The sequence below is a fragment of the Athalia rosae genome, chromosome 8 (assembly GCF_917208135.1).
Source record: "Athalia rosae chromosome 8, iyAthRosa1.1, whole genome shotgun sequence".
Classification (NCBI taxonomy): Eukaryota; Metazoa; Arthropoda; class Insecta; order Hymenoptera; family Athaliidae; genus Athalia; species Athalia rosae.
The window spans coordinates 644,714-672,693 of record NC_064033.1 but is presented as its reverse complement, the minus strand read 5'-3'; the positions used below and the strand labels follow the sequence as shown (position 1 = coordinate 672,693).

At 40.0% G+C, this 27,980-nt stretch overlaps 4 protein-coding genes and 1 long non-coding RNA gene across 8 annotated transcripts; 3 read left to right on the top strand and 2 right to left on the bottom strand.

Annotated features, from left to right (window-relative positions):
• Positions 1-126: 126 nt before the first annotated feature.
• On the top strand, positions 127-11,397 carry LOC105683854 (alpha-tocopherol transfer protein-like). Of its 2 annotated transcripts, none has more exons than XM_020851102.3 (5): positions 127-352; positions 9,477-9,650; positions 9,752-10,305; positions 10,429-10,579; positions 10,699-11,397. In XM_020851102.3, the coding sequence occupies exons 2-5, from the start codon at positions 9,482-9,484 to the stop codon at positions 10,728-10,730; spliced, it is 906 nt and encodes a 301-aa protein (XP_020706761.2). In that variant the 5' UTR covers positions 127-352; positions 9,477-9,481; the 3' UTR covers positions 10,731-11,397. The 2 variants fall into 2 exon arrangements, with proteins under 2 accessions (XP_020706761.2, XP_012252210.2); XM_012396787.4 differs by lacking the exon at positions 127-352 and adding an exon at positions 2,284-2,839.
• Positions 2,846-5,908, top strand: LOC125502050. Its single transcript, XR_007279860.1, has 2 exons — positions 2,846-4,956; positions 5,024-5,908. It is a non-coding gene; the product is annotated as an uncharacterized LOC125502050 (long non-coding RNA).
• LOC105683853 (alpha-tocopherol transfer protein-like) lies at positions 11,130-15,098 on the bottom strand. Of its 3 annotated transcripts, none has more exons than XM_020851101.2 (7): positions 14,891-15,098; positions 14,565-14,805; positions 13,692-13,786; positions 12,888-13,133; positions 12,339-12,533; positions 11,755-11,926; positions 11,130-11,670 (listed from the first exon to the last, which is right to left on the bottom strand). In XM_020851101.2, exons 2-7 carry the CDS (start codon positions 14,773-14,775, stop codon positions 11,633-11,635), a joined length of 957 nt encoding a protein of 318 aa, XP_020706760.1. In that variant the 5' UTR covers positions 14,776-14,805; positions 14,891-15,098; the 3' UTR covers positions 11,130-11,632. The 3 variants fall into 3 exon arrangements, with proteins under 3 accessions (XP_020706760.1, XP_012252209.1, XP_012252208.1); XM_012396786.3 differs by having other exon boundaries at positions 14,895-15,097; XM_012396785.3 differs by having other exon boundaries at positions 14,565-15,098.
• Positions 15,099-16,022: 924 nt separating this feature from the next.
• Positions 16,023-20,615, bottom strand: LOC105683861 (retinaldehyde-binding protein 1). Its single transcript, XM_012396805.4, has 5 exons — positions 19,987-20,615; positions 18,116-18,456; positions 17,251-17,379; positions 16,828-17,062; positions 16,023-16,281 (listed from the first exon to the last, which is right to left on the bottom strand). The coding sequence occupies exons 1-5, from the start codon at positions 20,108-20,110 to the stop codon at positions 16,250-16,252; spliced, it is 861 nt and encodes a 286-aa protein (XP_012252228.2). The 5' UTR covers positions 20,111-20,615; the 3' UTR covers positions 16,023-16,249.
• Positions 20,616-21,823: 1,208 nt separating this feature from the next.
• On the top strand, positions 21,824-27,355 carry LOC105683845 (transmembrane protein 18). Its single transcript, XM_012396769.4, has 5 exons — positions 21,824-22,267; positions 24,964-25,081; positions 25,162-25,216; positions 25,375-25,468; positions 25,681-27,355. The coding sequence occupies exons 1-5, from the start codon at positions 22,205-22,207 to the stop codon at positions 25,816-25,818; spliced, it is 468 nt and encodes a 155-aa protein (XP_012252192.1). The 5' UTR covers positions 21,824-22,204; the 3' UTR covers positions 25,819-27,355.
• The last annotated feature ends 625 nt before the right edge of the window (positions 27,356-27,980 follow it).

Below are 27,980 nucleotides of genomic sequence, written 5' to 3'. Positions count from 1 at the left end.
CGGTTGGCGCTTACCACCGCCTTTTCCACCTCCACCGCCTCTGGCACCGACGCGCTAGAAAAATTGCACCAGGTGACACAGTGATACATTCCGCAAAGTCTGCATGAATTATATTTTCCAGGTTCTTATTGTAAAAGGGGGATATAATACTCGCGGTAGTTCCGACGATCGACGCCGCGGGAAAAGTGATCAACTTGGCTTCTCAACTGCATAAACCGAAACAAGGGAATCAGGTTTTACTCGCACGCCGGACTGCAACCGCATCGTACCGCCGACGATCCAGAGGTACTTCTGCGAACGATCGAAAAAAATCACCGTTGTTAGAACGCGCTCGCAAAGCAGACCCACGGCCGTAAGTCGATTATTTGATTATTTCTCCAACATTTTTTTTCAATTGCAGCCGTCCGATCTGCACTTTCGTACACGAGTTGCGATGAATTTTCGCGCCCGCTTTTCGTCACACGTCGAATGACCCTTCGCGTTGCATGCGGAGTCTAATTTTAGCAGAGTCGAGTAAAAGTCGACGTTCATTAATGGGCTCTGTCCGCTGTTTTTTAATCGTCGTTATGGTGTGGGACGACGTGACCAACCGACTCTACGCGATTAATTGCAAGTCACTTTGTTCGACGGCATGGCTATGAGCAACCGGCTGAATGCGTCAGTGTCAGTGTCAAACTGGCCTATAGCTCACCATCCATATTTATTTCATACGATACCGTTTGGTAGTCGTCGTCGTCGTCGTTGTTTTCGCTTCAGCCTCAGAAATTATAAACGAGCGCGAAAACGTGCACGGACGTCTGCTACGTGACGCGCGGTACAATCTATCGCTATGTGTGACATAAGTGAAACTTGTGGCTTTTCACGATGCGAGGGAAATCGTAGCTCGATAATAAAAATATTTCACGTGAAAAGCTCGTCGCGCCGCTGAGAAATAATAATTGGTTTAAAAATCGGGGGAACAATTCGCCGGTTACGCGATGAGGTCAGCGAACTTGCGGTGACCGATATTTTCGTGCGATGCTACGAGGAATAAATCTGATTCGCTGCGTATTTATTCTCTAATAATCGCGCGACGCGACGAAGACCTTGTCAGGTCGACGGTTCGAGTGGGGCACGTTGTGGAAAACACAATTTTCCATTCAAGAATGACACGCGAGCCGCCGCAACGCCGGTCTCAATCAAACTTGACGGTTCGAATAATCCGCTGGACGTACTAAACGAAGCTCAATCGACGAGTCGCTCGAATTGACGTTCGATGAGAAAAAAGGAACAATGAAAACGACGAGATTAGACAAATAAAACTAACTCGAGGATCAAACTCGAAAGGAAAAGTAATCGTATCGTGTACTCGACGAGTGACACGTTGAGCACGAGATGACCTCCGGACCGCGAAGGCGGCTGCTTTACATGTCTGGCTCGCGAATGAATTACAGGCAACGATCGGAATTATGATGCAGACTGTGCAAAAACTGTGCCACTCAATTCCGGAGCTCGAAAGATTCCGTTGTCGGGGCGATTCTTTTTTCGAATTTTTTTCCCCATCTCGACGTTCCTTCGGACTGCGTCGAAACGATGACACAGAAAAAATCGTGCGACGGTACGATGACAATACAAACGAGACGGAGCGTGACATAATCTGTCCGAACGTCAAGGAGAGCGGATACATTTCCATTGCGTAAGAGCTAATGTCCACATCCTGCGGCTCGGGTGAATTCTATTCAAAATTATTATTAACGCGGTAATAATGACGACGACGACGACGTCGCGACCGGCCGACGCGTTCGGCTTATTTTCGGCGTCGCTGAAAATCGAGATCAATCGCGGATTATCCCCGACAACGGCGATTCCACATTTTTCAATGCTGACTCCTCGATAATCATCGTCACCTTCGCGGTCTTGGGTCTTCCCAATTAGCACTCGCTTCTTTGCTTTTCCCTCTCCTTCTCCTTCATTTTTAAAATTCGTTACTCTCGCCTGACGTATGGTCACACATACGTGGAAGTGTCCAAAAAATTGTGACGCACTCGATCCCCCCGTGTGTTATGCACGTACGAGTCCACGACTCGAGCGTAAACACACCTGTAAAATAAAATCCCCTTCCAAAGGTTTCGTCTCACCTGTGCATCGAATTGGTCGCCCCCACCAATTTTATCGCTACCTTAGGCCGGTGACATTCTAAACACGCTCCTAGGCTCGCATGGGGTCAGCCAGACAGTGTCCACGCCACAAGGGAGAGGAAAGAAAAATAAAAAAAAGAGATGGTGGAATAAAACTTTGCGTGTGCCGCGTGTAGCCACCGTATTCAGAGTGGAGGGGAAGATCTAAAACATACGCTTTGCTTTGGTCGTTATTATTCGTCCTCGGAAGTCCTCCTCCAATCGTGGAACTTTCTGAGCCCCGGGCTTAGCGTGGCCGAATGCATATAAGAAGGTGACCAAAAAGATCCAAGATTGTAGTACCTCTCTTTTGGTCAGGGGACGGTAACTCACGTTTTGACGAGGAGCTGCGATAGCCCTCCGTAACCGTGTGTTAAATCCTCGAATGTTACCAATTTTCGGTTCCCTTCGTTGTCTTTTTTTTCTTTCACGAGTACGCAAATTTGGAATATGTTACACAGTGATACACGCTGAACTATACCTTCCGGATATAAAGATAGCTGTCGATTGTGAAAAAAAAAGTTTAACTAAATTACGAGAACGGTAAAGATAATTATAAACAGTGAAGCTGAGGATTGGTCGTAATCGAGCCACGAAGTAGCAGAGATAAAAAAAAAGAGTAGTCGATTGAGCTTCGTTGGATCTAATTGCAGCCAAAAGTTTCACCATGGCGAAAAAAGCACGTGAGTCAAAATCGACAACTCTTGGATCTTTTTTTCAACGAAAAGCGGATGACTGTATTTTTGCGAGAGCATTTTTTCATTCATCAACTTACGACCAGGTGTTGGATTGTTGTTCCTCTAATTGCACGATTCGTGCGATCATTAATCGACGCAGAGATCTCCGTTTCGTTTCGCACGCCACTGCGCGGTACTCGCGATTTTGTCAACAGGATTTCATCCGTCACTCGAGAGACACGACCAGACGAAAAATATAATTTTGCCATCAGATCTTCGGTCTCTCGACTACTGCACGCTATCCGATGCTTTCCGAAAGACGAGCGCGCGACGGTGACCTCGGAGATTCACTTGGATCTTCCGACTCGGGGCACATTTGGAAATGCAAGGTGCAAATTCATCGCATTCGTCTTAATTACGAAGTTGGGAGGAAAAAATAAGTGGAGACGAGAGAAATGAAACGTTTGAGGAAAACAATTCGGTGTGCAAGCAATTGGAAATACTCCACGAAATTTTAGCCCTGCGTGATTCGATTCGTTGCGACATCGGTTGCGGTTGGAAAAATCGATTAGTACGTAACGCCCATTACAGAGACTTGTAAAATATTTGTTTTCCAGTTCCAGGCAATGATAATAATTGAAACTTGCTTTGGGCTACCGCTGGGGTTTCAGTCGACCACAGATTACTGTAATTAGAGGATAAAAAAATTAGTATCCATTCAAAAAGTCGAGTTAGTTTGTCATTTGAATCGCACGAACAATCTTGGATTCTAATGAAAGACGTTGGAACACGAGACGAGAAAAAAAAAAAAGATCAGGATCTCTTACATAGTGCAAAATTACACTACACTTTTGAAGTTGAATATTATAAAAGCATGTATTATGCATTGCGTAATAATATCTAACCAAAGTTAACGTAAAAACTCGATTCCTTCATTATTATTGCACTGCTTTGCTGCTTTGATATCACATTCTGCTGAACAAGCGTTATTATTTCATCGATTATGTATGGCGTTGTACTGTTGTTTATTCAACGAGCTGTATTATATTTTCATTTCCTCGTTTATATTTCACGTTGACATTGAAATTCGCATAGTTATTTAATTACCGTGTCTTCGATATTTCGGTATTTAATTAGTATACCGCTTTATATTTCTCTCTCTCCATCTCAATGTTTGATCAATATTCTTGAGGAAAATTCCTCTTTTTTCCGGGGTGATTTATTTTCTCTCTCGTTGCACGTGGAATTTTTTCTTTTTTTTTTTTCACCTGCAACGAAAATTAAAGCGCACGCTTCGCGATCGTTGAAAATTAAAAAAGTGTAGAATGACCAATTTCTGAAATCGATTCACGTTTGGTCACTGGAATCCCGCCAAAAACTAATCTAAAATTAGAACACAGACCGGTTGTTTTTAGTTGGAGCGGTAATTGTTTATTATCCGTTTAAACTTTCTCCACGTATAACCAAACCTGGGAAATGTGATGCGATTAACAATGCCATAAAACCGGACAAGGAGACGCATATTATTATGCCTGCATTATATTTTCATCGTTAAGCGTACCGAACACGTACACGCTCATACCGCCGGAACGTGGAGTGAAACGAGACTGGATTACGAATGTTCTTTAAAATATGAAGCTGTCGGACGAATGCGCTACGATACATCGTATTTCAATTGGATAAATCTGGTGGCAAAATATACATCAAAAGAACATTCAAATTCTTATTATCAGCCAAAAGACACGCGATACAGTAACATTGACGTCAGTGATGGAAAAGAAGAGAGAAAAGCAGGGTGTGATTTCTTTCAAGTTCATTCTTCTCTCGATTTTCAGAACTCGAGAACTTCTACCTTATCAGTTGTACGAATTTCGCATTAATTGAATGCTTTCTCGCTGGAGAATCAGGTTTCAAAAACTCGGAAGGAAATCGGTTCCCTAATCATCCCCTTTTAAAAAGAATTGAAATGCCGACAGGCTACGCGTTACAATTTTTGCTCCACATTTGTCCTACATAGAGTCAGGAAAAAAAGCCTCGTTATAACGTCGAGTGATCCACGAAGTTATTCCTTGGAAGATCTTTTCGAGTGTCACGCTGATTTGCATCGAGTATACAGTCGTTCCGTGAGTCACATATCTTTTTATAGACTCGATCAGCGCTGAGTGTAAATGAATGAATTATCAATCCCAGATCATATTGAGCGGTGCGAGTCAAGCGATAAACCCCGATCACCTTGATCCTTGGACAATATATGGAAGATCTGGAAGATGGTGGGTAAAAATGAAGTACGAGAAAACACATCGAGATAACCGGGAGCAAAAAATTACAATTATGTAAACGTCTCGACAACGTGCTATTCAATGCTTCGGTTCACCTCAAGTATTAGAATTTTCTGAGCATAGAATTTATTTCTATTCTTCATGCCGGTCAGATGACTCGAAGCCGAAGCATTTCGAATTTGCGAACGAATGTTAATTAATGGTAATTTTGTGTTCACGGATCTTCCAACGAAGAGGACATAAAAAAGAAACATGGTAGAAGAAATTGACGCGAGAATCGATTTTTTCCCAGTTATGTTAAGCGACAAAAAAAAAAAAGAAGGTATTTGAGATTTGATTAATCTAATTCGGGACCGAGATTATGAAGAAAAAAAAGACTAAAAAACATCACACCAATCCTGATAAATATGACTACTTCGCTGTGCTTTTTTTACCACTCGTTTCACGTTTCGTTCAGTTACTTTTTTTTATTCACTCTTTCACAAAGAACGAAAAATGAGAATTGATCAACTCGCGACTCTGGAAATACAAAAGACAGGTATAAGAAATTAAAACTCGGCGTTACATTACTGTATTCGACCACTCGTATATCTCACGTTGCTTACGTCAAACAACAAATGAGTTGACGCAGATGATTCAAAAATTAAAATAATAATTACAATGGAAACGATTCAATAAAAAATTCTCGTACGACAATTAACGAAATAATATTTATTTCTCGTTTTACAATGAGCGAGTGTAAAAACTTCACGTACAGGTATATCTATGGGTAACATATAATCATGTTCTAACGAGTGTGATAAAAAAGAAACCGAACAAAAAAACTTGATAAATTGTGTGTCGTGTGTCAGCACTTCGATATGAATAGTACTTTTCATTTTTTCTTTTTTTTTTTCACTTCCGTTGGTTTTTGTCATTGAAATGTTTTCCAATACCATCCGACGTTCGAAAAAAAAAACGCGGATATATTTGCACGAGCATCTTTCGCCGATAGAACAAAATGACAAGATGGATTTTTTTTTCATCATTTCTTATTGCGCTTTCGGTCGTGACAAATGTGATATTTGTCTTCGTCGAATCATTCGATATCGTGCATTACGCTACTCGTAATCAAATCTATTACGCGACCCAATTTTTCATTCTTCGTCGATTGCGTGATTGATCGATTAATTATTTAATAATCCTGCGGTGTGTCCATCGACATTTTATCGGGACCTTGAGAGGAATATATCTTTTGAGTTGTTTGGATATTTAATCGAAACTGACCCTGACGGATCGCTGCAGAGTTTGTTTTTGCTAATCCAACGAGATGTCAGAATCCGTATTGGATATTATTAACGATTATAATGACCATTATCATCGATGATACCGATAAAACTCGGGCGAAAACTGGTTTCGCGCACGTATCATGGGTGAACATTGACTACTTGGAACTAAATCATGTCCAGGGATTTACGATGACGTGTCCGAGAGCTACGGCCACACATTATCATACATACGTATACTTTTATAGCTGTGTACATGAAACCGGTAAAACTTTCTCTCGGTGATCACCCATAAGATCAAGGCCCAACGTTCTCGAGGCCGTCAGCTGCGGCCAGTCAATGTTATGCCCTCAAATTTTTCATTTTGGACTTTCGACTTCGGATGAAGAACCCACAGAGACGTGACTCCGATATGTATTGCAGTTGATGTTGGAAAATTCCTGATAATGCATTTCTTTGTTGATCTTGTTCACATGGATCCTCCGAACAGATATGAAGGATACATCGTCCATTTATGATTTCATGATCATATGAAATTAGCCACGGAAATTGCGAGACAAAGTTTGAAGTTGGGAAGTTCATGTCATTCTAGATGTTCGCAGAGCATCCTTGATTCTTTATCTGTCATTTGCATGCACTTTGTCAGAAGTTTGAAGAACCGCGGCCTTATCACAATCTTCGTATGTAATTAACTTTTTTAATTGGTCAAGTCTCCGGCGCTGAACATGAGCCCGATTAGAAACGACGAATTGATTCATCACAATATTTTTAACTTCGGTGAAAATAGTGTCACTTGATCGATTTTTGGGCCGAAAGTGAAGTAGTTGAAAAATTGATTGTATTACATTTTTCTGACGTATTTTGACCTCAGGAATCCGAATCTGAAAGAATTGATCTATCTACAGAATTGACTGAGTTATCGCCATTTTATCGCTTTTTTTGTCATGAATTTGAGGATATCTCTGCGTCAAAATATTCGAATTTCTCAATTCACCAGCAAACCCGCGCTTGTTAGCTGGACTCAGGTAGCCACGAGCGCGCGGTTTGTTTTGAGGCGTCACCTTCAGGGCTGAGCAGAGGTGACGTCTCACAACAAACCGCTCGGGATATTATCCGTTCGAGCCGGGATATTATCCGTGTGCGAGGATACGAACGGTGTATCGACCAATAGGAGTTCACGGCGAACCCTCGTTTCGGTGTAAATATCATAATGTTCGGCAAAGTTCTGCAGCCACAACTTCGTCGATGGTAATCGACGTCCACCCCACTCGGTCTCCAGCTCAGCTCGAGTTTACTGGAGAATTGAGAAATTCGAATATTTCGCTCCATGCATAGATGCGACGAAGCAAAGTGGGTCTACGACTAAAACCACTCGATGTGTCTTAATTTTTCTGCTCCCAACAGCGAATGATTAATGATTACTCGATCGATTGCATGAGTAGATGATTTCAGCTTTCGGATTTCGATTCATGAGCTGATCATACGTCAGGTTACTCTTGGAAAACCAAAAAAAAATTGATTTTTGGGCAAAAAAACATCAATTTTTGAGCAAAAAAAAAATCGATTTTTGAGCAAAAAGTAAAGTAATTAAAAAATCGATTGTATTGCACTTTTCTGACGTATTTTGACCTCAGGAATCCGAATCTTGAAGAAAAATTGACCTATCTCTAAAATTGAACGAGTTATCGCCAATTTTCAGCTTCTCGGGGTCAAAAAAAAAAAATTGATTTTTGTATCTATGTTTATGTAATTTGAGCCCAGGAATTCGAATCTGGAAGAAAAATTGATCTATCTCGAAAAATGACTTAGTTATCGCCGAATTATCGCATTTTTTAGCATAAATTTGAGGATATCTCGGAGGGAAAAAATCGTAGCTCAATTTGGACAACGGAATCGTGTTCCTGAGGTCAAAATACATAAGAAAAGTGCCATACGATCAATTTTAAAAAATAAAAATTTTTGGTCAAAATTTGAGATTTTTCCAAGGTGTACCCCTTACGATTTTTTCAAATTTCGACCAAAAATTTTTATTTTTTAAAAATGATCGTATGGCACTTTTCTTATGTATTTTGACCTCAGGAACACGAATCCGTTGTCCAAATTGAGCTACGAATTTTTCCCTTCGAGATATCCTCAAATTTATGCAAAAAAATGCGATAATTCGGCGATAACTAAGTCATTTTTCGAGATAGATCAATTTTTCTTCCAGATTCAGATTCCTGGGCTCAAATTACATTAATATAGACTAAAAAATCAATTTTTTTTTTTCGACCCCAAAAAGCTGAAAATTGGCGATAACTCGTTTAATTTTAGAGATAGGTCAATTTTCCTTTCAGATTCGGATTCCTGAGGTCAAAATACGTCAGAAAAGTGCAATACAATCAATTTTTCAACTACTTTACTTTCGGCCTAAAAATCAATTTTTCTCCGGGAGTTCTATGGGGTTCTGATGGATTTTAATTCCAGAAACCTGAATCTGGAAGCCAAATTGGTCTGATCATCAAACGTAATAAGCTTTGTCACAAACCGCACCTCACGTAAATCACATAGAACCATACAGTCAATTAGTCATAGGTACGTAGATTTATCGAGGTACATTCTCTCAGGATTTGTTTCTCTTTTCCGACGTCAATTTTGGCAAAAATATTCCCCATACATGAGGAACTGTGAGTAAACATAATACTACTCACCCACTGACCTACATTCTCCGTACCCTTTTCTTAATCTTTCTACTACGGAATGCGTAGTAAAAAGGGTAAGCGTAGTAAACACAACAGACTGCTACTGCCCATTCATCAATTCATTCTGAGTGGGTGTGATTCAGGCCATTTCCGACGCTTGTAACTTACTGAAAAATAAACTCAGCCCAACTCACATGAAACCAAATTGAAGCTTGAAGCTTCTAGTTTTAGAATTGTCTAATCAAAAAAATCTATATAATTTTTCTCCTCCAGAGCTAGGCTCTAAAACTATTGTTGCGCAAATTCAATTCCATCAGCTGCAAATTGCTCTCCCTTTTCCCGACCCCATGCATTTAATCTATTAATCAGATTTTCAGGTATTTCGATGGGCTAACAATTCGCTATTGCTTCCTTTCAGCCACGATGATGACCGACATGGAGGTCCTGCCGTCCCTGAAACTCGGCGATTTCACCTTGGAATTGGAATTGACCCCGCCAAGCGCCCAGATTTCGGAAATCGCGAAAAATGAGCTCAGGGAAACGCCCGAAAGGCAGAAAGAGGCTGTGGCGCGATTGAGGGAACTTTTAGAGGGTGAGTCGTCGAAGAAAGTGACCTAAACTCAAGAGAAAACAAGGCGAAAAGTAGTCGCGGTTCTTTTATCCATTATTTTCTTCGTTCGTCCCAATTTTCAGCCGAAACCGACCTCGTCTGGCCGTCCGATAACGAAGCGTGGCTTATACGGTTTTTGAGGCCGTGCAAATACTACCCCGAGTCGGCGTTGAAACTGATAAAAAATTATTACAGTTTCAAAATCAAGCACTCAAATGTTTACGATGACCTGAAGCCCAGCCGTGAAAAAAACATTTTCGAACACAATATATTGACGGTGCTCCCGAACAGGGATCAACACGGTCGTCGTATCTTGATAATAGAACTTGGAAAGAAATGGAAGCACAACAAGTGTAGTCTCGACGAAGTTTTCAAGGGATGCGTCTTATACCTGGAAGCTGCGACCTTGGAACCCACCTCCCAGGTCACCGGAGCTGTAGTGATATTCGATATGGATGGACTTTCGCTTCAGCAAACTTGGCAGTTCACACCACCCTTCGCCAAGAGGATCGTCGACTGGCTTCAGGACAGCGTTCCGCTCAGAATTAAAAACATACACATCGTCAATCAGCCCTACATCTTCAACATGGTCTTCGCGCTTTTCAAGCCGTTCCTCAGGGAAAAGCTCAGGGGAAGAGTGAGTTTCTAGATTATTCTTTTGGAAATCGAACCGTGTCCAGCGGACTCGGAATATTTCGATTCGAATCCACGGCGAAAATAATAAATCTAAGTCCGTATTTTTCCCCTAATCAATCGCCAGATAATCTTCCACGGCACGGAACGAAAATCTCTGCACCAATACTTGTCCCCGAAATGTCTGCCCGATTGCTACGGGGGTAGTCTTCAAATTCCGAGGGTGACGGGACCTCAATGGCTCGAATTACTAATGATGTGTGACGCCGAGTACGAGGGTGAGGATATGGAACAATACAATGATAATTCTTAACGAATGTCAATTGCAAAAATTTTTATTCACTCGGTTTATTTGAGGAGCAATCGAGATTTAATTTTTCCTTTCTTTCTCTTCCAGCCATCAACAGTTACGGATACCGCAAAAAATGAACCAACAGACGTGAGTAATAATCAAGCTTCGATCTCCTCTTGATAAACGATATAAATTATAACCGGCTGCTATATTGCGCACATCGTGACATTAATTGTAAGTTTAGAAGAATGTACATTTTAAAAATCAAATTAATATATTTAAAATACACGATATATCCCCCTTTCCACGTTGAGACCGACGAGTCGTCATCTGGGTTGTCGGTATGCAGACGCCACCATCCAGTGGTCCAGCGCCTCCGTAATGGCAACCCGCAACATACAAAATCCGCAGATTTCAACGCGGAAACGCGATAAACTTATATGTATATCATTGTACAGAGACCAGTGTCGATTGTACGCAGCACCACGTATTTATAACTCTAATTTCTACAGTCCTTCTTCATTTGTATAATTATGCAATAATGGTTTAATATGCTTTGTCGTATGCGAAAGCGAAAGAGCTTGGAAAAAAAAAAAATATATAAACGAACTCTGGTGGACAAATCATTGGTACAAGAACAATGACTACTATGCACTGGGAGGGTTCGATGAGAACTCGGAAAAAAACGACAAAGACAAGGTGTGTGATTTTAATATTTTTATGAACAATTATCTTCATAAAACGTACAATATTTGTATATAACAATACATGTGAATATTCTCAATATATATTTATACATTTGAACATATAAATTAAAATACCTGTAGTGTAAAATTTCGTCATTGAAGTTTGACGCTGCACGTGCGTCACGAGAAACATGTCGCATTTTCGAAAAAACGCGGCTCTGCTTCCCTTTTCGTACTCTTCTTTATTAAATACGCTGTCATCGTTGTTCTATTTCAAATTACGGACAACCAGATCGGTCGAAGCGATCGATCTCATTCTTTGCTCTCTTCTTTTCCGCACCAACGTCCGATCGTCAATCTTTATTCTTAACGTATCCGTATTTGTTCGAAACTGAAACGAATGGTGCTCAAAATTGATCAATGATTCATAAATTCAGCCCCTGTCGAAAATTATAATCGAAAAATTGTTCGTTACCCAGAAAATCCTCTTCGAAGTTACAGAAATACTCGTACAATTTCATGCCCAAGGGTTCCGTGGGGAACTCCAAATTTCCCCCGTAACGATCTGGCAAAGCTTTGGAGTCGATGTGTTCCAGCAGACTAACTTTGTCCGTCCCATGGAAGTGTATCCTTTTCCTTAATTTTTCCTGTGGACGATTTCATTTCTACATTTTAATGCATTTTAGGGCTGACATTTTTTTTCACAGTCTCACGACATTCATTCGATCCTAAGCACGAGATGAACTTGAACGACATTCGCTGTAGATGCAACAGGTAATTCTAACTGTTACGAAACATGGCGTATTTTTCCGCTACTTATGTATAGCGTGGATTTTCCTGACCACAGGTTTTCAGAGCCATCAAGAGAACCGTAAAAACAGGAATCAGGTAATCTAATTCCAGACATTTATCGACACGCACTTCAAAATCCGGAATCGTACAGAAATCTATCAATCATTCACTCGATCCGGTCGACGGAAGGCGAGGCTAATTTTTTTTCTGGACAGAATTGCGAAGGTATGCAAATAAATGAGAGAGAAACTTTTTGACTTTCTTCACCTGCATGAACGGCTTGAAAATGGCGAAAACCATGTTGAAAATATAGGGCTGATTGACGACGTGAACTCCTTTCAGCCGGCAAGGTAAGCATCTTTGAACCCATTCCAAAACAGCCCTCGCAAAACTTGGGGTAAAATATGTGACGTGGGACAAACTGAGCCCCGCCATGTCCAGAATAACGCGAACTCCGCAAACCTGAGAACGAAAGAGAAAAGTAGTGGGAATAAATTAAAGAAGGTGTTGTTACGTTGTATCGTTGTGTTGGGCGGAAGATTCGCGCCGCAATGAACAGCGGTTTCGGTTCACGGATTCGGTAGTGACTGACGAAACGAAACCGCAACAGGCGCGACTAAAAATATCCACGGAAAATATTTGGTTTATCTAATTGTTTGGATATACTTGTATTTTTTCCCCCATCGGACATTATGTTGCGTCATCTATCGCTCGTTGCGGTTTTATATTATTCCATTATTCTATTACGGTTCTTTCGTTGCCCAACGTTGCGAGTTGTCTTTAGAAAAAAGTGCGAAAAAATGGATAAAAGTTCACCTGCGTCTTTGGTTCCGCCATGGCGGCCTCGAGGGCCAGCATAGCACCCTTGAGTATTTCTTCCAACGATACTTCTCTCGGTTTCCATGTTTTTCCGCCCTGGATGAGCAGGATACGAGCACCATCCGCGCATCTTCTTGGCAAGGGAGTTATTATGCCCGATTTAAGAACACCCTTTTCCGCGCTGGGGCAAAGCCCTTTGCACAGATGCGGATGAGTACGACGGTAATTGTGGAAGCGCTTTATCTGCGAGGAGAAATTTTTGTTGTGTACAGAATTTTAGCTGCCCATTAGAAAGTTTTCTCAGGCTAAAACCGACGTGTGATCGCGTTAAGTTTTCCCTAATTTTTCATATCTTCGCTGCGTTTTCATCAGACATCGCGATAAAACGAAAACGATAGAAGAGGAATAGAAAATTTGTCATTTGAACGATGTTTGTAGAAATGCAAAGTTGGGTCTGTAGGCTCGGCAATGTTGTCGATTAGTTCAAGAGCGTGCGGGATTATCAGGTCGGTGAAAGCTGCAGTCTTTGCCGAGTTTCATTTCATAACTCTCGTGACTGCAGCAGGTTTTTCTGGAAAGTTATGGTTGTAGTCGCCGGTACCGTGAATGAATTCAGGTATTCTCACACAGCTGATATTCCCATGGTATAGCTATTACCTACTTATTACACGATCGCGTAACCGATTGCAAATAGATTTTCACTTTTATTTTCATCATTATCTCATTACAACGATTCGCCTAGCGGAAAGTCTCAAGTCACGCGTCACGAAGATTGAGAAAAAAAACGAATGACCGACTTACCAATCCAAATGCACTCTCGGGATACCATTTGCAGGGTCTCAAGAATCTGTATAAATATTCGTCCGCTTCCAATGGTACGATTAGATCTGGCTCACCTGAGGAAAAATAAAAGTGAAGGTGGAAGACAAAGTAATTATGATTATCTTTATCTAATCTATAAGCGCATGAATGAAACGTTGATAACATTCAACGATTTAAATTTCATTTTGTAATTCTTCTATTTTCTCTCCCCAAACTCACCAAGGAAAAAAACATGCATGCTTAAAGAGATTTCTGGGCATTCCAAATTGATATTTCCCTGAACGCAGAATCATAAAAGCAAATATCGTTGAGCATATTGACAGTGATTATCTATGCAAATAACAGCTGATTGCGAAAGCTCGAAAATTTACTGCACTGAGGTATCTGGCAGTTTCCGTGACGAATTTGAAATTTCGTGATAATTATTTTGAACAAATTTTGGCGAATTTTTGCCAGCTCGTGAACTGCAGGTAGAAAATAATCAAATAGCATCAAGTGCCGCCCAACTCGGCAACATTAATTTATTTATAAAATTTTCCTGGTCATCGATTTTTTAGTCCTTGCAATTCACGCGTCAGTTCAACCCTGAGAAACCTGTTTTCGAACTCGATGCAAGAAACAAAAAGAAAATCGCGAACGCCGGTCGAGGAGGACTTTGAGGATTCGAAAGAATAGGGAAAATGATTTCCATCGTTCTACCTCTTATTGTGAAATCAATCACTTTTATGGGATTGACAATCTTTAAATCGTGATTCGCGAGGACGATAAAATAGGCGCGGATATAATAAAATTCAAATGGTACACGCGAAATGTATGATTAGAAAAAGTGTCGGCTAGACAATTTTTAGTTACCCTTCAGCAGTTCTCGGAGAACACGGAGTCCCTCTTCGACAACTTCAGGTGTTTCTCTGAGCTCCAATTTCGCTTTGTTGGTATAAAACGCGTCGAGATTTTCAGGTTCAAACTTAAGTTCTTCGGAAGCCATTTTCAACGCCGGTATATTCTTCAACTTGTGCTCCAAAGCGTCCTGGCAACCCGGTGCCAAGCAGCTCATCGTTGTCATCCTTAATTCTTTCGCCCAATCAAAACTTCGCTAAGATACAGAAAACACAGCAAAATATAGAAAGTTTGTTAAATTTTACTCTCAAATATTAAATCACGTTGAAAACTAATCCAACCGACTCGAATATCCTAAACTTCTTCGGTAGCAGGTCAGTTTGTGTCGACCAGCGGACGGCAACTGGTAATGAAAGTGATGGTCGTAGACACCGTCGTGGCAACTTGACTTCGTGTGCTATACGACAATATCCGCGTGTGGTTTCCGCGGTGATTCACTGAAACGGAGGGAGAACTCGATCGTGTTCACGTCCAGAACCAGTGTGTTTTTCAGAGCGCGTCAAGACCGTATTATACTTGACCGGCGCTCTTGGGAGGGATAAAAAATAAGCCACCTCTGCACTTGCCCAAATTGGATTCTGCGTGACCTCGTTGTTAGTCCGTATCATCTATGCATTGTCATCGCGATTCCGATGTCATCGCCCATTCTCGACTTTATCCCCCGGAGATTCGCTCTAATCTTTGACAGCAGGTTTGACGTAACGCAGAAAACGTCGCCGATGACCAAAAAAATATGGAAAACATGGACTGAATTTTTCTCCTAAAATTTCACGAGTGTGCTCGCAGAAAAAGGGCTTTCTGTTGAGTAAGAAAACTTGCAATAGATTCGTCTTTTAATTGTTATTAAATTCTTTCCTCAATCTCCCTTCAGAGGTGGTGCAAACGGTGCCGAATCTCTGGTATGGAAAAACCTTTGCGAATCACACGCCGTTGGATCCGGTTCTTCACAGCCCAGCAACCCTTAATTATTATCTCAGAGAATAGGAAAAGAATGCAGCACTTCCCCGAAGCCTCGGATTCCGGACCGATGATATTCGAGGGACCGGTTCGAAGAGAAAGTGAATACCAGAAAATACCAACACCGATGTAAATCTGATCGTTGAACTAACATCGTAGCTAGTTTTAGTCTTTGGTACGCGCTCAAAAGATCTTCGTGTGAATTCGCGCGTTGCGTTGCATCGCGTCAAGGTAAAATAGTAATTGACGTGTTTTCTATGGAAATTGTGCTCTTTGTTGTCCAAAATGACATTGCACGTCGACAGACCGCAATGTGGGGAAGTCATGAAACAACATCGAATGACGACGAAGATGGCTAGAGGTCACGATGATGTCTTTCATGTTTTTGCGGTCTAACGCGACGGACCGGTCATCTTTGGATGCTATTGGTGTACGAAAATGGATGCGAATATGGGGTTCTGTGAATCTTTTTATTATCAGTATTTCGTTGAACGTTGGAAAATAATTTTACAGGTTCAAAATCTCCGCATTTCTTCTTCCTATGTATATTTGACAAACTTCGTATATTTCATATGCATAATTTACAGAGCAAATATGGTAAAAATTATTCAAAAATTATATATTTATCAATTAGTTTGTAAAAACGTAAAATTCAGTCTGCTTCAATTCGAATATTTCAATTCCTAATTCTTCCGATGTCCGTAAGAGTTCCATGCTGAAACAGACAATAAGCCGTTAAAATTTGCTCCTCGCAATTATTCATCAATTAATTCATCACTCTCACAATTATGCAGATAATAAATTCGAGTTGACGAATTTATGGTGCAACGAACGACCAGCAGCGGAAAAGGAAAAAAAAAAACATGGATGACCGATAATTATCCACTCAGAAGCGCGTTTGATGCAAGTTGGAAAAGTAGGTAGACAATCGACATGATATCGCGTTCGCAGATGGAATCGAGACAGGAAGTTGCCTCGGTTCGCGGTGGGTGGACTAGATAAGACTGAGAACCCTGTGCTAATTAACAAAACGACCGTATCCAGCAGCTATACTTTAATGTGCTGTTGTGGATTATGCAACTGGGTCAATTACAACGGAATAACGTGTCGTTGCTTTTCCCCGGACGAAACGTACAACACCTCGCGACAAACCTAAATTCATCCATTCCAAATCAGATCGCGCAAATTTTCTCAATCGAACGACTCGACGCGCTTTTTGAAAGCGAAGAGGAAACGCTTCGTTTCGATTATCGGTACACACCTCTGATTTTATCCTCGTGCTCGATCAGCGCGGGGTACCAATCGGCCGAAGTGTAATCGAGGGGAGGTAATTTGCCATCGTAGTTGGCGGGCAGGTGACTCGGTTCCAGGTGTTTGTGAAGCGAGGACATTTTGCTGCCGTGGAAGAACATGCGGGACTTGAGTTTCGACCTGACGATCGGCTTGAACATAGTCCACACCATGTTGAAGAGGAACGGTTGCTTCACTATGTGGACCTGGAAGGAAACGAACGTAAAATATTGATTCGACTAGCCCGTGAATTCATGAGTAACTCGAGCCACCGGCGATCCGATGAATATTCACCGGGGCTCACGAGTTCGTAATTTAAATGTAGACCGTATCGATAGAAATGGGAACCGTTGACCCCAGAAAAACGTCGGGTAAAATCGCTCTAACGACTGACCTCTTTGAGACGGAGCGGTATGGCGTCTTGAATAAAGGTGAGAAGTCTCAAGCTGAAAGCCGGAGACATCGCCAAGACCTGCGACATCGTAAGACCGTCAAAGTCCATTATCACCACGACGCCTCGGACCTGCAAGACGAAAGGAAAAGCGTTCATTTTTAATTGATCCATTTCTTTTTTTTTTCACGACCTAGGTTTGGAATTATTCATCGAAAATAGCGGAGCAATAATTGTTCGATTTTATCACTCGGCGTTATAAATGTCATCGTTAAATCTACTTGGCCGAGGTCGCGGAAGAATTTTACTCCTCTCTATACCGATATGTACGCTACGCTCGGGTATCACTATCGGCACGTCCCTCCTCTGCATCAGCGTCATTTTATCTGGGGGCAAGGTACGCCTGTCCCGGAATCAACATTCGTCGTTTCTCGAGCAAACTACAACCGCAACTTCGTTCCATACCGTCCGATGAATTAGCGCGAAAATAACTTTCGGGTTTATCCAAAACCGGAGCAATTTTTGTCCCGATCGAGAATCCGTCCGTTAGAAGAAAAGCTAAGAACTCGAAATATCCTCGAGGCTCCTCGAGGCCAGAACGTGTGAACGAAGTTTGCGAGCCTCTTGGAAGATTGTACGAATGATAAAAAAATTCTTTCGAAAATAGATCTATTTCTTTGGAAACAAGATAAAGGAGTTATCGGGTCGTTGCCGTTTTTATCCGTCTACCTTGTCCCGCTTGACTTTGGATAACAATGTCGATTCAAATCTCGGACGAGTGAGTTAGCTGATCGCTGGATTGATAGATTTTCGCAGTTGACGTTCAAAGGCCGATTGATAATGTTATTATTTCATCGTAGTTACTCACCTGGCTTTCGGGTTCCCACATGGCAACGTCGTGAATGAGATAAAATACTCTGAATAACTGATCGGCGTTGACTTTTGATGGGTCCCAACTTTTCCCGGCGTTCACTATGAGCACGCGTCTTCCCTTCTGGTCACGATTCTTCAGTACGTTCACCACATTGTTCTCGAGGAACGAAGTCCTCTCATCTTGCGGCATGAGATCGTCCAGCAGCGAGGCATTCTTCACCTTGAAATCCGCCACTCTCTTCATCAACGCGAACGCGCTTTCGGGGTAGAACTTGCACGGGCGAAGGAATATCGTGAGAAAATCATCCTCGGTGTTGAAGTAAAGCGTCTTGTCGGCTGAAAAATATTCATGCAATTAAGATTTTCAACGCGTCCCGCTCCTCAACTCCGCCGATAAAATTCAGGTGCACGCGTCTTCTTCCGATGAGCAAACGGTATAACGAACGATAGGTAATTAGAGAGATAATTACAGCAAGCGAGTACCGCACGAATCTAATTTCCCTCCAAGCAGAACATGAGGAATACAATTGTTTTTATATTAAAGTTTACGGACAATGTATATAAACTTGGTTGTTTCCAAAGAGTCACGCAATATGCAACCGATTTGCGTATTATTTGCATAAGATGTCACCCCTCGCACAGGTGTTTTGTTCTCTTTCTTTTTGCGTTTTTACTTCGTTGCGATTCGCAGGCGTATGCATTCAAGAATGCACCGCATTCGGTACAATATACACGTGGTAAAATTGTACGATGGCTAAATATTTATCATTTATTGTTAATAAATATGGCTGAGCGTTGTACACCCATACAAAGGGAGGTCATCGTATTCGCAATCGATGTTTGTGTAACAACCGTGTGTCACTCAGCTACACAGCTGTGTGTGACGCTTTGTAATTTAATGAATAATCGTTGTTCGCATGTTAAAAGTATAGCGCATAAGGTGAAAAAGATATGCATCGTTCTTCTTACTTCTCCCAGGAACTGGTCGAAAATTGAAGAAGGATCTTTGGATTGAGGTAATTGTGAACTTAGTACCTGATTGTCCTCGGAGTAATTGGGCAATTTGAAAAGAGCACGAAGAATAGATGTATAAAAAATTGAGTTAACGATATCAAAAAAAATTACACGCACATAAAGTGCGGTGCATCAAATTACGATTGCAACATACATCCGATGTTTATTTCTGCTCAATTGAGTACAATCGACGGAATTACCTCGAGATTCTACTTCTCCCTATGAAAAAAGAAAAGGAAAAGAATTGTCAAAAAAAATAAAAGAGTCCGAGACTCGATAATGTCTTATCAATTCTTCGGGCTTGACCCCAGACCAAACCGCTTCTGTTTCTGATCACCGCCTCTGAATTTATTATCGCATCCCAGTAGTTGGAAACCGTATCTCAAAGTTTTTGATAATTTCTAAGGTTTACGAAAAAAAAGAATTGAAGTCACACTGATCACTGATGGGTAATCGATTAACGTGAATTGAATATCGTCAATAATTGCAACATTTCATGGGTATTCATATATTCGCAATTCTCTCTAGGCAGAATACCATATGTGTGCGGACATTACATCTAGATAACTACGATGACGGCATATTATGTGCGGAATTGTCGACGAGAACGCGGGCTGACTGCAGAACAAATAAAAGACAAAGTTAGAAAGAACACCAACGGATAGTATCGAGTGAATTTCGATATATTTATTGTTAGGGCCAAGTCTCACAATCATACGTCAAGTTCTCGAAGAAGATTTTGAAAAGCACCGATCGATAAATGGGAGGAATTTCAACCCCGAAGAACGGAATGTACAGTGCGACGAAATGGAAATCGATCTTTGACATATTGTGAAGACGTCGATGACTTACCTTCAAGTAGTTTCTTGAGTTCGGCTAATGCATTTTTTTTATTCTCTTCAGTTTCTCTGAGTTCGGCAACCGCGAGGGCAAGCGTGTCTGATCCAATGGGACCTTCTTCCAGCTTGAACGCCATTTGAATTATTATTTACTTCTTGTTGTGAATTTTTTTGATCGATCTTCTTGAAAGAAATCGGCGAATGACGATAAAAATCACGTATCGATATTACGCTCCAGTAATGAAATTTTCTCTACAGTTCTGGGTATCGAGCACGTTGTTAGAAAACCGATGCTCGCGTTAGGACGACGTCGATTTATCTGTGGTGCAGAGCGAAGCGACGCCTCTTCTTGTCCAACATCTCGTCTAATCTTTGACCGCTCAAAGTCCAATCGACCCCGCGTATCCAAGATCGTCGATCGCTGCTTACTTATTTTGATGTTCGGGCAACTGCTGCTGCTGCTACTATTGCTGATACTATTCACAATGCAATGAAAATCGACTATGACACTCGCGTCAAATCGGCCTCCGATGCTACACGTCATCCTAACTAGACGACAACGTTGCTGCAGTTGCTGCTGCTGCTGGTTTTGGTATTCCGATAAAATGAAACATCACCCTCCTGTCCTCGCCCCTGCAGCGAAAAGCCGACAACGGAACCGATACTTTAAGTTGAGTTACTGGAATACGTCAGTTTCTCTGACTGGGAAGAAAGGCCGTGACAGTGTGAGATAAAGTTTCGATATCGACGTAAAGTGTCTGAGATAAGCAACGGGCATTCGGAGATAATTATTACAAAGGTTACTCTGGATGGGGATCAACAAAATTTCACCAAGTTTTCGAATCGTTGAAAACATTTTCATTTCGGTTCGAAATCAATCATCTTTATTACGAGTCATTCTTATCGTGTTACAATACATCCTGAAAAAATTGATAACCGTTGCACCGGAGTGTGATGAAAAAATGCCCAAGATTCCAACGTGTTATTGGAGGATCGGTTTTTTCATTTCCTTTCGATACAAAGGACATTATCTCGATATTCCTGCGTTAATTTATCATGAGAAAAATTTCAGATAATATGCCACATGCAATTGCCGCGTGTTGAACAACGCAAGAAGATTTATCGGTAAGAAAACGTGGACAAACGGGCTGTCTGTATTCTTATCTTCAGCACACTTGTAAACTGCATAAAATCAATGTGTAGGTGGAGGACGATAACGAGGACAAAAAGAATACTTTTGACCAATCTTATTAATACAATCTTGGAGAGAAAAATATGAATCATCACGAGAAGAAACAATAAAGCTCAATAGGTAGGTTCGGGCGAGAGCTCCACAATTTTTCTCGCTATGCGAATGTTGACCGGTAAGAGTCAATTAAATTACGAATGAAGTTCTGACAGGATCTAAAAATATTTCAGGGCCATTTCTTCTTGATAGCATAATGAATATATAGGTATTTCGATTTGGCTCGTTACATAATAAGCATACGCAGTAAATTCTCTGGTGTTCAGATATTAAAAATTGCAGAACATGTCTATGGCAGAACTAAAATTCTGCCGAACCAATATTTGAAAGTGGAAATACTGGTTTGGTGATGTCATTAATAATTCTTATGATCTTCGCCCGTATTACCATTTTTTTGTTAATTGAGCGTTTCGATGAAAAAGCGAAAAAAAATATTCAACACATTTGAACTTGGTGCGCAAGTTACAGAATATTGCTTTACCGAATGTTGATAACTAAATGGTTAACATCAGATGTCAAGAGAGTAGCTCGAGCTACTTTGCCGACTGACATTGTGCGTATTTGAGTCAGAGATTCTTGACCCATCCTCCACACGCCGCATCGCGATCCATGTGGGTCTTATTTGTATCATCGGTGAACAGAGCGAGTGAGTCAGTGTTTCAGGACTGTCAGCTTCGATTTAGGTTGTTGATTCTGTATTTAATTTTTGACAATCTTATTCGCGTTTAATAATATAGGAGCTTAATCGCCAGCTACCCTCGATTTGTACATGTAGATCGAACACCTGTGTGCCTGAGCCCAAGATTTGGCGCTCGCTAGCTTCGACGACTTTTCGGACGATAAACGACAAGCAGACCAAGGCCTGGATGGCCGTACGAGAAGCACGCATAAATTTTACTTGATTGTTTCATTTTGACATCGGTGTCTGAATTGTTCAGTTTGTTTTTGAGTGCTGTGGGAACACGAAGTAAAATATAGACGTACAATGGCCGAACCACATTTCATAGCTACTGACGCAATCGACGGCATTTGGCCATTTCTGCAAAGTGTAAGTTTTTTAAGGCTTCGAATTATCATTAATTCATCGATGGATATTGCTGGTACATATTACCATATTTGTACCAAGTATAATTATTATTACAGCATTTTTATATGTGTACACCCCAAATACCGGCTTCTGATAAACATTTTTCAGATTACAACAAAAAGTTAATTTCATATTAACAGCTTTCGATTATTTATTAACCTGCATCATCTAATCTGTGATAAGATTATCACGAACTATTTTTTTTAATCAATATAATCTCGACGACTAATTATGCTAATTATAAGGAATACATTTCCTCTAAGGCCTCGAGCCTCTCGTTCACGATCTTATTTTTCTTTCTCATGTTCTTTATCTATTATTTTGTTCTTTATTTTTTTATTGCATCTTTTATAAAAGCGTTATCAGTATCCAACAGGCGATGCACCTATGTTGCGTTATCTTCATTTTTCATAGTATGATTTAGCTAGGTCTCAGTCCATAAAATGCTAATGACCATGTTCGAGCTACACTACCGGCGATTGGAGTTCAAAATAGTAAGAGTATCGTAATAGATAGTTGATGATTGCTGTTTTCTTTATATCGTATTAATGTTGTAAAAAACAAGCGATAATTTCCTTGTCACCCTGCTTCGAGCTGTGACGTACGAACGGTATGTGTAATTCATATTTCCATCAATTTCATCGATTTAAATAATATCCATTTCATGTCCTTATAGCTATCACATGTATACATATGTAAAGGTTGCAACGTAAACGGATTATGCAATTCTTTTGCGATCTTTGTCTGCGATGCAATTACTATTACCCATGTGCGGAATTGAATCTATCGATTTGCCACTTATGCAATATTACTAAAACACTATCGTAATTGAAGAAAAAATAAGTTTCGAAAATCAATTTAATTCACAGCTTTGGCATTGACCTGACATTCGCTTCTGTGGATTTATTACGTATAGCAACCAGCTTAACTTGATTACCTTGAAACACATTTATGTTATACACGATGAACGAAAATTAATGGGCCACCCTGTTTTCGCTCCGAAACCCGTCCGATTTCGAAGCCTCATAACTGTTCGAAAAATTGAGGTAGAGAGTTGCAAAAATGAGCATTTTGAAGGTTGAAGCTTCACCTTCAAGATGCTTTCAGTCGATTTGAATTGTGTCTTTTTGTTCATTAGTTACACTCTTCTGAATCAACTTATGTCGAAAACACGAAGTAAACTTTTGACTTTGAAGAGGTGCACCGGGTACCTGAGTCGTTGGATTTGGATTTTTCTGATGTCATTTTGTAGGTTTAGGTGTCCACTTCCAAACGTATTCTCAGATTTTTTTTACGATTTTTTTTGCACGAGTTATGCGACTCTGAAGCAATTATTGTCCTTGAATCTTTGATCGCATACCCTGATGGACTCAGTTATGGTATCGAGGTTTTTCAAAAACGATTTTGAAGCTCAAAACTTCGACTATACGAAACTCTATTGCGGTATTGCTTTATTCGAACAATAATTGGGCCGGTCAGGGTATGCGATCAAAGATTCAAGGACAATAATTGCTTCAGAGTCGCACAACTCGAGCAAAAAAAATCATAAAAAAAATCTGAGAATACGTTTTGAAGAGGACACCTAAACCTACAAAATGACATCAGAAAAATCCAAATCCAACGACTCAGGCACCCGGTACACCTCTTCAAAGTCAAAAGTTTTTTTCGCGGTTCCGACATGAGTTGATTCAGAAGAGTGTAACTAATGAACAAAAAGACACAGTTCAAATCGACTGAGAGCATCTTGAAGGTGAAGCTTCAACCTTCGAAATGCTCATTTTTGCAACTCTCTACCTCAATTTTTCGAACAGTTATGAGGCTTCGAAATCGGACGGGTTTCGGAGCGAAAACAGGGTGGCCCATTAATTCTTGTGCGCACTTAGCGTATAAGCGGATTTTGTGAATAATAAATTATATTTCTTGTTTTTACTAATTTCATTTTCCTGCAATCCCTACCAATCATTGAGATCTGTCCATCCGAGCCCTAATCCTTGCCGATGTAGAAATCAACACCGTATCCATGAATCAGATAACTCTGTGTTCGTCTACTTAGATTTACTCTAGTCTTAGTTATTCCTTAGTATATTTTTTTTCAGCGGCGTTATAACTTACGCTTCCTTAAAAATTACTCGCAAAAATCAGCCCGATGTGATGATATCTTGACCACTTCGGTACAGAAATCGTCGTCGAAAGTCCTTCGAAAAGGTTGAAATTAACAATCATCATCGAAAAATCATACTTTCAATCTAATTTGTTCGATTGCAATGACGATTCAAAATATACATATTTTTTTTCTCTGCCCCAAACTTTGCCATTTGAACCAATTGAACAAGCACCTGCGTCTACTGCACATACGCCTTTCCTATCTTGTTAGACTGTGGTGTCCATTCTAAAATTAGCACAGTTGCTTTAGCTGGTATGAGTTTACAAGTACATGCGTTGTACGAACTTATCGTATCGATCGAATTATTTATTTAATCCCATGAATTGTCAGTGAAATTAGAGAGAACTTGGGAGAATCGATTCGATAACATTTCACGTTTGGGATTTTTAAACTGTATGTTTGATTTCGAATAACAAAAAGTTTCATTCATCGCAACGATTGAAACTGAATGTTTATTTTTCATGAAATTTGATCGTTCGTCGATGTTTTCCAGATCGAATGGAAAGATCCATGGCTGGCGATTCTACTTACCTTTCACATCGCCGTCACAACTACTGCTCTGATGACACGAAATCATGCGAATTTTCAAATACTGTTATTTCTCATACTTCGTAAGTGTGATTTTTGATTTTTTTTTCTATCGTCGATAAAATACTTTTCGAAGTTTAATCGACTGTTTTCCATTTTCCAGTTCTCCTAGTCTATTTTTCCGAAAGCATCAACGAAGCAGCGGCGACGAATTGGATGTGAGTCTCGTCGTTATTACATAATGAAATTTTCCAACACCGGGTATCATACAACACTAAATCTGTTTGGTTATTTGTGCAGCCGACCGATCCTCTTATAGATCCAAGCATTCTACTCTGATTGAAAATTTTCAAGATGCGCTTCTCTCTTTTTCCAGGGTTTTCTCGAGACAGCAATACTTCGACTCGAAGGGGCTGTTCATTTCGATAGTATTTTCCGTACCGATATTGATGAATTGTATGATAATGGTGGTAAGTATTAGCATTGTAACGAGCATCGATCGGCTCGGTATTTTACTGTATTCAATAAAAGATTACGAGAGGAATGGCCAAATTTTATCAGATCTGCGTTCAGCTGCCAAAGCGGAACCACAAAATAGAAAGAATTGACGAAAAGGAGAAAAAGTTGAACGATTTCGTGATCGATTGATGTTTCTTTTGGTTTTTCGATGCATTCTTTACAGGCGAGTTGGCTTTACCAGTCTAGTCAGTTGATGACAAGTTTGAAAAGGGCACAGCTCAGAGAGCGTACGAGAATCCGTCGCGGTGACGGAGACCCAACAAACGCGAACGGCAAGTTGACGAGACAAAAACACGAATAATTTATCTAATCTAGTCATGTTACGAATTATTATTCCGATCATTCAGCAGCAGATTGATAACAAAAAGGAAATGCGAATACTAGCTGGTACACAGGTAAATACACAATAAAAATAACTTTACAGCTAATGCTAATAACGCCTATAAATGATAATGTAAGAATTACATATTGAACGTACGTTCGTATGACAGAATTAAAAGTTTTTTTTTTTTCCGTTGTTTCATTTGATTTTATTTTGAGCGAAAAGTAAAACGTGCGAAAAAAAAAAATTAGGATGGGAAAAAAATATTTTTTATCGCGCATAAAGTATCGTTGATCAAAAAATAATGAAACAGAGCTTGTATATTAAATACAGTCTAATTGTGTAGTATACGTAATTATATTAAGGTTCCGTTCTTGTTCATTTATTTTCTTCCGTTGATATTACTATGTTAAGCATCATGCATCACACGTACGGTCAATTTTTCACAACGATGATAAGAGATCAAAAAGAAAAATTACGACGAGAGAATTCTACACGCATTTAAATGACGAATTATTTTCTATCGTTAGAATGTTGACTTTTTTTTTTGCGTTACTAGGAGAGAGAAAGTGCGAGACAATCTGGAAGAGTTAGAAAAAGTTTTTATGAATCCTGAAAATGATGATTATAGTGTTAGCGATTGGAATTTGATTTCGGGTGCGCGAACGAGACGACTTAGATTCAAAACCCAAAGTAACCCGCGAAAATGACGACGCCCCATTCAACCTTCTTTCTTATTTTTTTATGAGTAGGTACAGAAAAATATCGACGAAGATGTCGTTTGACGAATACTTTAATTCAGCGTGGCATGATCGCGTTGAAAACATTTACTCTTCCAAGTGTTAATTTTTTAACTGATTACTCTGTATATATATTCAACGAGCTGAATAGATTTCTGTTGTATTTTTTGTTAAATTCGACAAAAGTACATCGATTAGTGACACGGAAAACAATATGCCATACATGAACTAATATCACCGCTATATATTTTGTACGTTTGTATTGACGACAAGAACAAACAACAATAATTTTACTATTATGTGAATCACGTAACCGGCGCGCTACATTCCCATAGCGTATCCACGAAATATACACTACAAATAAATCACAGCATATATCATGTTGATTATACGTGTGTAGAAATAATGATGACGATCATATCGATAATGACGATGAACATGATCATTATGATTATTATCGTGCACATTGAATTACAGAAATAAATATAATAACTATTTTTTATTCTATGCATACCAAGCGAGAGGTACTTACAGAGATAATTATATGCTTGTATAAAGGTTTGATATCGAAGGTGTATAAATAATACTCAGGTATATACCTGAAAACTATCTGTCTACGTATTTTATGTATATATTTATGTGTATAGGTTTTGTGCCGGACACCTCGTATACTAAGTAAATTAGAAAAATCATCGATTATTGTACATTAAAACAATATGTGAAAAATGTAAATCACGACGCAAATTATATATGTGTAATTCTTGCCGCCTTATAAACCGTGTTGATAATTATTCTACGACGAATTATGAAATGATGAAAGAAGAAAAAGATCATTCGTATTTCAGCAGTTCGATGAAATCGTGACTAATTCCGTAAATCCTATGGGTAAAGCAATTTTTTATGATATCTATTCTATATACCAGCATCATACATATTTACACGATCGCAGGATCGTCAAATACAATATCCTTCGAAGTTTATACGTGCTATTGATTTGGAAATGGACGAACGGACTTCGTTACAGTTCGGAAGTCTGATTTCATTCAAATTAAACGAACAAATTCGCTGTTCGGAGCAAAAAAATGTAGACAGCATGATCAGTTTTAGTTCGAGCTGCATTTAAGCGACGGATTCATGTCTCTGACATAAGATTAGATGAAAATTCAAATAAAGAATTTTGAAATTTTTCTAAATTTTTGCGAATTTTTTGAATATTCCTCCTCCCAGCGGATAATTGAAGTCAACCTCGCAATACACGCATGTCAACGCCATCGAGACGATCGAGTTGGACGCGCGGATCAACTGAGGGCCCAGAAAAGGTAGGAGATCTTAGAAAAAATTTAAATTACTGACGCAGGCGCTTCGATGAAGAGACTTTGCTAACTATATGATGAAAAAGAA